Source organism: Triticum dicoccoides, chromosome 5A, assembly GCF_002162155.2.
Source record: "Triticum dicoccoides isolate Atlit2015 ecotype Zavitan chromosome 5A, WEW_v2.0, whole genome shotgun sequence".
NCBI lineage: Eukaryota > Viridiplantae > Streptophyta > Magnoliopsida > Poales > Poaceae > Triticum > Triticum dicoccoides.
Genome location: NC_041388.1, coordinates 582,060,348 through 582,072,617, shown reverse-complemented (window position 1 = coordinate 582,072,617; position 12,270 = coordinate 582,060,348). Strand labels below are relative to the sequence as shown.

Below are 12,270 nucleotides of genomic sequence, written 5' to 3'. Positions count from 1 at the left end.
ATGCCTCACTTTTTTTAGCTCTGTTGTAAGAGGCCTTTGAACCTTTTCAAAAAAAAAGAGGCCTTTGAAGGTTGTAGTTGAGTTGTCGTCGTGTTGACCGGAGTGCTCTCGTGAGTCCTCGTGACACTTTCCTTATGGTCAAGGTTTTACAGTACCTATTTCCTCAACCTGACTGTCATCAATAGACAATTCCTTCACACTCCGAGTAGCTGTGTAATTCTTTATGCTGCGAACACAGCTGACAGAATTCTTTCTAAGACATCCTGAAACATTGTGATTTAAACATTACAATCAGAGGCATACATCTCTTAGTTTGTGTGTAAAGTTTGTTACATCTGAATGATGTACTCCCTCCGTTTCTAAATATAAGTCTTTTAAGAGATTTCACTATTGACTATATACGGAGCAAAATAAATGAATCTACACTCTAAAATATGTCTATATACATCCGTATGTAGTTTGTAGTGAAATCTATAAAAAGACTTATATTTAGAAACGGAGGGAGTATTACCTAGTGACCAAATATCGGATTTGGCACCATAGGATATATCCGCAAGAAGATCTTGGCAGGTGGCCCTTTTGGTGGCCTCGACCCAACCCAAAGCTCTCTGGATTGAGTACAACCGGAACAGGTGTTGCATCTACCTCTCCATGGTTATGTGGTAGGATACGCAACTCTCTGCGCCGATCTTCAAGGATGATGAGCTATGCCCACTCAATAGCGACAACTGGTCCGCCCGTTTCCTCATAGGGGGTTGGCTACTTTTGTGGCTTGGGTGCCGAGGAGTGATTGATTGCAGAGCAAAATTGTCCAACACCGTATTCCAAATCATAATACCATAGGTGCAGAAGACGTTGCGAGATCAGGGTGCTGCCATCCTTGACAGGCAAGACGTATCTGCATTTCCAATTCTATCCGTATGAATTATCTGTCTCGGGAAGGATTAAAAGATGTTTGGGCCTTTGGGGTGCTCGCTAGCTTGTCCTTCTATTGGATTTGCCAAATGGCACAACAGACGTTACATATTGCAAACAATTTCCAGTAACATGGTAGCATATCTTCGAAACCGACAATGAAAATGGCAAATGTGGCATTCTAAGTTTCCTTCATTTTTACTAGTTGCTCATTCAGCACAGCAAGCTGTGTGTTATGTTGCAGTATTCCTTTACAGCCATGGTGAGTCAGTGAGCTGTTTGTTAGGAATCCATGGCCGCTTGTTCCTTGAGGATTGCTCTAAAGCATCCACATTATTCATGTACAACTGATGGCTACCAGAGTTCATATGGTAGTCTACAATTTGTGCAATGATCGAATATACAGGTATCTATGTGCAGAACCTTACCAATAGATATGTACACGTGTACAACATTGCTCAACTTGGCATCTTAAATTGGTCCCCTCTTTCTGGCCGCGTAAAATCATCTTTGGTAATGGTACATTCACAAGCTAAATCTGAAGCGCCTATGCGCCTGTGTTCTCAGCCTGTTCATGGAAAGAGATGCGGCACTGTATAATTCTTTAGTTAGAATATAAGTTGCTGCTGACATTTTTAGCTGTAACCAGTATGAAAAACATAATTACGTGAAGACATAATAGACTGATAAACGAACACTTAGTTGAAAAAGCGGCAAAATAATCTGACATTAGTACCCTTAAAATATAAAACTCAAAAAACAGGGTTCACAGTGGAAATGGTGATAAACAATTCCCGCGAGTTTCAATACCAAGATAAGCATCTTCTACATGCAAAGTTCATCCCCACCAAGTAACAAGCATAGTCATCTATTCGTAATTAAACAAGATCTATCCTGATGAACTAACCAGCAAAATTTTCACGTACTCAGTACTTTCCCAGATACTACTTTCTCATGTTTCATCGATAAGTCCATCGAGGGTTGTTGATATCCAGGAGACGGCCAAAAGTTGCTAATGCATCATAAAATTTACGGATCCTGAGATAACCCCTTATTGCAGAAACATCGGATTCTCTGAAGTTGGCCTTCTCTGCAATTAGTTCAATAGCACTTATGAGGTAATCATCCATACCCAGGTTCAGTAGACCATCAGCTAGCATGCGGAATGATGAAAACTCTGGTATGAAACCCTTATCTGCCATCTCTACCAAGAAATCAAAAGCTTCTTTAATAGGGCCACCACCACGACAGAGACCACGGAAAACAATTTTATATGTCAAAGCATCAGGAGGCTCGCCAACTTCTGTCATCTCCCTATACAGATTCAGAGCATCCCTGCCGTTATTCCCTCTAAATAGAGACTGAATCACAGGGTTGAAGGCTTTTGGAGTTGGCCTCATCCCTTTCATCCGCATACCTCTAAGAAGCTTCAAAGCAGCCTGAGTCCGACGAGCCTTGCACAGGCCATTAATGAGTGTTGCATATGTAACAACATCAACTTCAAATCCATTTGCGGTCATAGTTTGTAAAACATCAGCAGCTTTACCTATGTTTCCTTGCTTGCAGTAATGAGTTAGAATAGAATTGTAAGTGATATTATTAGGTTGCAACCCTTCACTTATCATTTGTTCAATAAGTTCTGCTGCATCGTCAATCCTTTCGGCCATGCACAATCCATCAACAAGTGTATTGAATGTGATCGCATTCCTTTCAATACCTGTTACATCCATTTGATCAAAAACCTCCTCTGCTTCTTCTATTCTCAGTTTCTTGCATAACCCATCAATTATAGTGTTATATGTCACTGTGCTCAGAGGACAACCACTAACTTCCATCTCCTTCAACAAATCCAAAGCTTTGGCAAGCTTCCCCGATGAGCACAGGTTATCAATCAATATATCGTATGTAAGTTCATCAGGGGTGCATCCACTGCTTTTCATCTCTTCAAACAATCGAACAGCAAGATGAGGATCTCCAACCTTGCAAAGGGCATCTATCAAAATGTTGAAAGTATAAACATTTGGAGAGAGTCCCTTCACCGTCAGATCACGTGCAAGGTTCAAGGCTTCCTCAAGATGATTCTCTGTGCATAAGGCAACAATGAGAGTATTGAAGGTGGTAATGTCAGGCAAACAACCGCTATCCACCATCTGATTTATGATTGCCACAGCCTCATCAAGTTCTCCAATTTGACACAAGCAGTTTACAACAGTAGTGTAGGTGAAAACATCTGGATCACTACCCTGCTGGAGCATCAAATCCATGACTTTGAGGGCATGATCAACATGCCCGTTTTGGCACAGACCATTAACAAATGTAGTGAATGTGACCTGGTCAGGTTCAAAACCATCTGCGATCTCTTGCTGTACATAACTGAGAGCATCCTCGACTCTTCCAAGCTTGCAGTACCCGTTAATCAAAACATTGACTGTTACACTCGTTGGCGAACATCCCATTTCTGACATCCGTGCCTTCATCCTCAGTGCTGCCTCGATGCTCCCCTCCTCAACAAAACCTTGCATCAACGTAGTGAATGTCACCTCGTTAGGCGCCACACCATCGCTAGACATGTCCTCCAGCATCAGAACTGCAGTCCTAACCTGATGAACTCCACACAACGCATTGATCACTGTGTTGTAAGTGACAAGGTCAGGTTTGATGCCCCGATTGCCCATCTCCGTGTAGACGGATTCAAGGAGCTTGATCTTACTCCCCTCCATGAGAACACGGAGAAGGTGATTGTACGCCACCACCACTGCGTCTCCCTGAATGCCGAACATGTCAAGCTGGTTGAGAACCAAGTCGAAGGCATCATCGAACATGTGCAGCCGCGCGTAGCCCTCTATGAACGACTGCACCACGCCCGGTCCAACCTGGTGCCCTTCCTGGCGCATCTCCCTGACGAGCACCTTCATCAGGTCGAAGGCGCCGGCGGTCCCGAGCTTCCGGATGATCTCCTCGTAGACGTCGCGGCCGGGGGCGAAGTCGTCCCGCGCGAGCGCCGAGTTGAGCATCCGGAGCGCCGCCTCGGGGTCCGCCTGCTCGCGCAGGGCGGCCAGAAGCGCCTGCTGGTCGGAGGCGGCCGCGGACGACCTGATGCGTGGCCACCGCCGGCGAGGCCGCGGCCGTGGCGCCGCGGAGCCGAGGCTGGACGGCCAGGCCGTCGCCGCCTGCAGCGACGCGCCGGGGCAGGACGCTAGGCGCATTGCGAAGGCCATTACGGAAATATCACGAGCATCTGGTGGGCGCACAAGGACCGGCGGCCGGCGGGGCGATTGCTCAAGGGCAACTGATGGTGCGCAAGAGAGGCGAATTGCTCTTTGTGGGAAGCGGAGGAGAAGGCTAGCTGACGCAAGGGGGGGTGGAAGCTCGTCGCAGCAGGCTCCGGCGGGCGGAGGAGGAATTCAGGACGGGCAGTGTAGCGGACTGGCGGCGGGCCGAAGGTGAACAAGGGGATAGGATAGGGGGAAGAGGGCCCGTCCTGTCTACCGTTACCAGCTTCCAATCCAATCTACACCTTTGGATCTGAATCAGTGGCAGCCAACACCACAGTCGAAAGAAATATGCAATGTCGTACTGTATTTGTATGAAAAATATCACGGTCTAAGTAATCGTGTTTTTTTCTTCAGAAATGGCAAAGGCTTAAAAAAACACCCACTGAAGTTGAAAAAAAATGTGTATTTTGCAGGAGGCATTTCATATGTCGATTCTCTCCAAAAAAAATATTCGCAAAAAAATATTTCTCACAAAATTTATTAAATTATGTTACATTCTGCCAAACAGGTGCAGTAAGCCACAATCAAGGCTTTGTGTCATGCCGGTTGTGATACTAGTGAATTATAGTTCAAGTTATCTACATAGTTTGTTTGATAAAGAGTGAATTTTATTGGTTTAAAATAGAGCATTAAAAGGATGGACGCCGATAACTGCCACATATGTGGTATATTCGACATGCGCACACGGTGTGTGGTGTTAGCAGGAGGTAACCCACACGGATTGTGTGGGCAGACATTAGAATTGCCCACACATGTGGGCGCGGTTACTTCGTGTCACATGTTCAACAAATACTACCCATCTCCATCGCGCGTGTGTGACACGAAGCAAAAATGGCCACATGTCCTGGCGCAGCTATGTTAGGTACCCCGCGGGATGACAATTTAGTTGTCATCCTGGTTGGCAGATGTAGTTATCCGGAATGAAGTGTAGTTGTAAAAGCATGGCAACTCTATCTGTTTTGGTTAACTATAGTTGTCATGTCTAATTTCTGGTAGTTGCCGCGTGTAATCAAACCGTAGTTGCCGTGTGTGATTAACTACTTGCCACATATAGTCAAATAGTAGTTGCCATGTGTGTTTACCTAGTTGCCACGTGTGGTCCAACCATAGTTGCCATGTATTGTTAATCACAGTTGCCATATGTGTTTATCTGGTTGCCACGTACGCGCAACTGCAGTTGCCGTCTAGCAAAGAATCACAGTTGCCATGTGTGTTTACCTAGTTGCCACGTTCGCGTAACTGCAGTTGCCATCCACAACATAGGAGTGTCGTGTAGGCGAAAAGCAGTTCGCTCACACGCGCATGAACTAGGTGGTGGCTGTGTGGGCAGAAACTAGTTCTCCCACACAGCGCAGCTGGCAAACAACATGGTGCGGGCGTGTGGGCAAACTCTCCAACGCCCACACACCAGCCCTGTCCTACGTGGCACATCAAATCCACATTTTTGTGTCAAGATTCATGTAAAAGACAGTGAACGACGATCCAGGCGTGTGGGTGAGTTGGGGAACACCCACACGTATGGGCGTTAGTGTTTCCGTAAAAGGATACAAACACAATGAAGCCCACATCCCGGCCTCCGCATAGTTAGCATGCATATAATCAACACCAACACATGCACACAAAAAACATGCCAACAAATAGCAAAGTCATATAAGACCGAAGCTATGTGTATGCGAGAAAACAAAAAAGAAAGAGATCGGATCCACGATTGGCAAACTAAGACACTAACCATATCTGCACCAACCATGTCATGAAACCACACCGATGATGAAGTTTTTCAACAACAACGCTTTTAGAAATGGAGCGACGCTCAAACACCGCCATCATTGGATCCAACCACCCAAGACTAAAGTCTAAGTTTTCACCCTAAAGAGCTAGTTAAAGCATATCTGAGCAATGCCTTCAACAAGGTAACAATATAAAAACATCATCATTGCCAGCAATAACCAACTTAGGTCAAACCTCACTTTTCACCACAAAGCTCAAGACCGAGTGCACGACCATCACCGACGTCACTCAAGTGTTGCCACCATCACTTTTCCTTGATCCTAGCAGCGGCATGCGATGTGCGATCGCCGTCACTGCATAGCCATCCCTCTACATCAAGCCGTCACCTATAGTTTACATCTCTCCACCAAAGTCAATCAAAGGGTCTGGAGGGAGGAACCATCACAAAGACCTTTTGATGGTCACCACAATCTGCAGTGATACCACCACCATAGTTCGGCGATCTATGGAGCCACATGTCTGACCAAGGCCACCCCGACGTGAGGAGAGGAGCACGCCATCGATGTTAGGTCTACTTTCCTGTTCCTAGGCGTCATGCAACAAGTGGGCGCAACCCCAAGGTCAACCACCACGAGCGCAGATCTTCTCGTGTGACATCCGGACATGATTGCATTTGTACCCAACATGAGTAAGGACCTTGTTGCAGGAATCCTCCATTGCGAACACGCCTCACCGGTCCCTCGCCAAGATCAATTACAAGACCTTGTGGCGAATACAGAAGCGAACGCATCTCACCGAGACCATCACAAGGGTCAAGGGTGCGAAGAGGAGATGGTGTGCAGGTCCCGTAGAGGCCCCGCCAACAGTGGCGAGGAGGGGAGGCGGATTAAGAGGAAGCTAGTGTCGGCTTACAAGACATAGGGTTGCGAAGCGTTCTCCTCTTTTATTACCTCTGCATAGTTAGCTAACATGTGGTCATCACATAGTGTTTTGCCCAACGTTAAATTTTAGAAGCAAAAAATCATTTGGCCTCACTGAAATATGCAAAAAAATCAATTGTTTTTAAATATCATCTTGATGTTTCTAAAATTACAATACTTTTAGTTATCTCAAACATATATAAGCTTCCAAAGTTAATCTTAATGAAAGATAACATTACGCCCGTCACCTCCTTCCAAACGAATCCAAATAGTTCCCGGCACAATTCGGGCGAGAGTGCAAATGATGAAGCAACCCATTATCGAGAGGGGCATTTTGGTGCACAGGCTCATCTACACCTGATATCATGTCCCTTGATTGTTGTATGGGGATCTAAGAAATGGGCTAGCAGATGTCATGATCGGTGCGTAAAAAAACAAGGTGTCGAATAATACATGTGTGAGCAGGGAGTTACGGTGGGGTCGTTTCGAAGGGTGGCGGGGCATACGTTGACTGGGATAGACATCGCCGTCTGGTAGTGGGTTCTGACCCGTGCCTCGGGATCATCGCTATTCATCTAAACCCATTATCCCTCTTCTCGAGAAAACTTGATCATGGTCACCGAAAACTTGATGGCATAGATTTTCGGAGCATCTGAGCCTGGGCACCGAAATGAATTTCCACCCATTATCCTCATAACCTGGGTGGGTATCAGCATGATTCTCACTAATGCATGGGCCAGCCCCGGTGCTGAAACTTGTTGGGCACATGAGTGTATGGGCGCGCCTATGTCTTGCTTATGTCGAGACGTAGGGTGCGCTCATGGAAGAAGACACCTCCCTAAATGGGCTGGCCCAGCACACGGAGGCCACATGCCACTGCCTCATTTTGTTCTTCTATTTTGTGCACGTTTTTTGCTTTTTTAATTTTTTATACTTTTAAATATTCTAAATATATATTAAAAACACTTTACATAAAACAATTGAAAAGTGTTAACCAAGCATTTGAAAAATGATAATTGTGTATAGAGAAAATGTTTCTCATGTATACCAGAATGTATACAAAATATACAATATGTATGAAAAAAGTTGATCATGTATTTAAAAAATGTTAATCAACCATTTAAAAAATTAATCAGGTATTTTAAAATATTAATCAGGAACTTGAAAAATGTTAAATGTGTACTAAAAATGTATGGAAAAAACTAGGCATAAAAATATACTTTTTCAAAAAATGTTAATCATGTATTTTAAAATGCTAAGCGTGTATATAAAAAAGTTTCAAATGTCTACAAAAACTTTTGAATGTGTACAAAAAATGTTGAGATGTTTTGAATAAAAAACCCAGTGAAAATTGAGAAAGAAACAAAGAAACCCAATAAAAACGAAAATAAAAGGAAAAAAATAAAAACCAAAGAAAACCAATGCAAAGGAATGGAAATAGAGAATGCCGGGAAAGAATGAAAACCAGGAAAGGAACAAAGAAAAATGGAGCAAAATGAAGAAAGAATGAAAAAACCCAGTAAAAACCTAGAAAGAAACAAAGAAAAACGCAGAAAAAGAAAGGAAAAACAATTAATGAAAACCGTGAAAGTTATGAAGATAACTGATGAAAAACAAGAACAACAGAAAACCAAAGAAAACCAGTGAAGAAACAGAGAAAACCGAAGAAAAAATTAAAAAAACTAAAAAGCAAAGGAGCGAAGCCAGCCCAGCCAACTAGCGCGAGCGAGCACGAAAATGGGCCTGGCCGGTACAAAAGCTCGCGAGATATATAGTTCTGGCGCGAGTGTATGGCCTGGTGTTTCTAAGAAAAATATAAGGCTTTTCCCTCAAAAAAAAGGTAAGGCCAGGTAATTTTCTCCTCGCTGGTTCATCGCTTGGCAGGTGTAAGGGAGCAACTAGTTGACGAGCGCTTCTTCGGGAGCCTCGCAACGATCAGAGCCACTTGGTGTGCTCTCAGCCGCCCGCCACGTGTCGCGCTTTGGACGCTCCCTCTCAATTTTTTTTAATTTTTTTCGCACGTGTTTCGGCTTTATAAACGGGTTTTTTTGGGTTTTTTCAACGTTTTGTTTTTCACCGGTCTTCCTTAGCTTTTGCATAAAGAAATTGCGTGAAAAAACGTGTTTTTTTTCATTCACGAGAGTCACGGTTTTGCTTTCGTGAGAGGCATGATTTTGCTTTGGCGAGAGTCACGGCCGTGCCTCTCAGAAACGGAAAAAACACGTTTTCTATTTTCCCCTTCCGCGAGAGGCATGGTTTTGCTTCCGCGAGAGGCACGGTTGTGCTTCCGCGAGAGTCACGGCCGTGCCTCTCGAAAATGGAAAAAATACGTGTTTTCTGTTTCTTTTCCTTCTGTGAGAGACACGGTTTTGCTTCCGCGAGAGGCACGGTTATGCTTTCGCGAGCCGTGCCTCCCGGAAACGAAAAATAACGCGTTTTCTGTTTTTTCTCTTTCACGAGAGGCACGGTTTTGCTTTCGCGAGAGGCATGGTTGTACTTTCGCGAGATGCACGGTCATGCCTCCTCGGTATCGAAAAAAACTCGTATTTTTTTCTTTTTTTTCTTTCGCGAGAGGCACGGGTTTGCTCCCGTGAGAGGCATGGTTGTGATTTCACGAGAGGCACGGACGCGCCTCTTTTGGAAAGGGAAAAAACCCGTGCTCCCAGTTTGTTTTTTTCATTCGGTTTTTTCGTGAAAAATGTTCGTGAAAATCTATCAACATAGGATCTAGTTTTGAAAATCTCGGCGCGAAGAATCCAACGGTGAAAACGGTTCTAGATTTGGATGGACGGTTTAAGAGATAAAATATTTTGAATAAACGGATATACGAAGGGAAAAACTCCCAGGTTGCGGCAAATGACGCATAGTGCGCCATTTGTCGCAACCTGGGAAGGTGGAATTGATCTTTGCAATGAATACTCCTCAATTAGTAATTTAGCAGGTGCAATGGTAACCCTTTTTTCCTTGAGGAATGGTGTAAATGAAGTATAACAGGCTTTGATTTTATTCCTCAAAGAAACTTCCACCTATTCATTATCCATATAAAGAATATCAAAAGTAACAAAAATTACAATCAGGTCTATGAACAATCTAGCAATGACTACAAGAGCTGGAGCAAGTTAAAGACGCGTCGCCGTCATCACCCTCTCTCGTCAAAGCCTATCAAACCTTGTTATAGTAGATAGTCAGAAAGCCATCGTATTAATGCCCCACAAGGCCGGCACATCAGAACACAACAATCGTCCTCGATGAATAGAGAAGTACATCGAAAGAATCAAATATGTAGACACATGACTCAACACTGGATACACATACATCGAATACCAACACAACACCGCTCGAGACCTATGAGATCTGACAAAGACACATCATCACACATCCCTCATAACACTAGACAGCCCATCGAGCAGGGCTCGGACGTGGGAGTCATAATTCCTACCAGGGGCAACACCATCGCCACACAACTTTAGCCAAGACACTGAACCATCAAGAACAAGAGCGGGTCCCTCCTGCCTGTGAAAGGCTAGGGTCATCTGGACCTCCACGGCCCAAAGGTCGTGGTGCTCTGCCGTTATCTGGGGTTTTTAATACTTTTTAGAGATTAAAATAAAGCTCACTACGGCTTACTGACTCGTTAACTCGATCATCATTCGTTCGATCTCTCCTGTTCCCGCCATATCAATATGCATAGAAACAGAAATGTCCTGTACCATTAACCAACCCGTGTCTCCGGTCTAAGATTTGCATGATGTGTGTACCGACAAGGATCAAGGAAACGCCAATCGAGGGGCTAGCACATGCGTGAAACGATGGATCGACACGACGGGCTAATCGTGATGCGGACTTAAAGGATAACATCGATGGATCTCGCTTGAGTTTGACACGGTAATTGCGACCGCCTAACCAGAACGGCTGCTACACAACTTGCCGCGCCGCAACTGCGGCGGCTCTGTTTGCGGCTGGATGGTCGAGCGACTTTGCTCTTGTGTGCGCACGGTTGGTGTCCCGCTGCTTTCCCGGCGCAACTTTGCGAGATCCCTCCATCATGCACGTCTCGCGCTCGCGCACACAGTTTCCCGAGACTATACGCATGTTCATGAAGGCAGAGGATAGCTCCGAGGGGAGCGACTTCCTTTATAGCCGAAAGCTAGGACAACAGCTATCTTTCCCAATCAAGGGAATGCACGGTAGGAAAACGGAAATCCGCACGGGCACGCAGGTGCAGGAGCACACATCTGTCCGGCCACGCAGCCGTTCGATTGTCGCATGATCCGTAAAGTTGTTGGATCCCTCAAAAGAGCACAATAAATTACAAATTTTGGTTTCTAAAACTTACAATTTTATCGGTCACAGGTTTCGAAACTTACGATTTTGTCTGTCGCCCATACTAAGTTTTGAAAGTTGAGACTTAACAAAAACTTAAAAACTCTTCAAAGCGTATTCAAAATGGATCTCGTTTGAAAGTCCTGTCACAAAAACATGAATACACAAAGAAACTTAATTTGGATTTTTTGTTCAAAAAATATAAAAGATTGATAATCAAAAACCAAAGAAAAAGAGGCCTGCGTATGCCCACACGTGCGTGCTACATATCTCCTCCGGATAGAGAAAGCATATAATTATAATATCGTGCCCATTATAATCCTTCAATTTTTTGGCTTGATTGCATCACAGAAAAGAAATTAAAAGGCTCTTTTAAAGGGTTTGAGGTAATGCTAAACTTTCTATGGAATCTAGTACAAATGACAAAGGTGCTCGCAGTGGTAGGGTTGCATGTGTGTGTTTCATGGGTGAGTGTGTGTGTGTGTGTGTGTGTGTGTGTGTGTGTGTGTGTGTGTGTGTGTGTGTTATGAGCGTATGTGTTTGTACTATGTTTCTAAAAAAGTCATGTAAGAATTATTTATAAGATTGAATCCTACAAATAAAATGACCAACTGAAAAAAAAATCTAAGGATTCCAACCCTCCAAAAAATCATTCGAATCAAAGAGGCCGAATCTAGAGGCTACACTATAAATATAAGAAAAATACTCATATGCTTATGGAGAACTGGTTGAAAACCAGTTAGAGCCTCTTTGATTCACATGATTCTTAAAACGTAGGGACATGAAAATGTGGCATTGAGTGTTCTATCCCATAGGTTCCTTTCTCGTCCTCCTTTTCCGTCCGTGAAACCCTATACGCCACAAGAGATCCAACAAGAGGTGTGAATAGGCACGCAGATTCCGGTGTCACCAGGGTTCCATCACCTCCGATGTTGGATGGAGGAATGGTAACCCGAGGAACTTGTTTCGTGTGCGTTCAGTAGTCTAGTTGTCTTGATTAAGTCTTTGGTTGTTCATGGCTTTGGCTCGAGTGGTGACAAATAACTTTACTCGTGATTCTTGGTTGTCGCTGTTGGATCTGGGAGTTTGTGTCTACGACGGCTGTCGCG

The 12,270-nt window shown here is 44.4% G+C and overlaps 1 protein-coding gene across 1 annotated transcript; it reads right to left on the bottom strand.

Annotated features, from left to right (window-relative positions):
* Positions 1-1,617: 1,617 nt before the first annotated feature.
* On the bottom strand, positions 1,618-4,372 carry LOC119303050 (pentatricopeptide repeat-containing protein At3g53700, chloroplastic-like). The gene has a single exon (XM_037580134.1). The coding sequence runs from the start codon at positions 4,131-4,133 to the stop codon at positions 1,875-1,877; it is 2,259 nt and encodes a 752-aa protein (XP_037436031.1). The 5' UTR covers positions 4,134-4,372; the 3' UTR covers positions 1,618-1,874.
* Between the last annotated feature and the right edge of the window lie 7,898 nt (positions 4,373-12,270).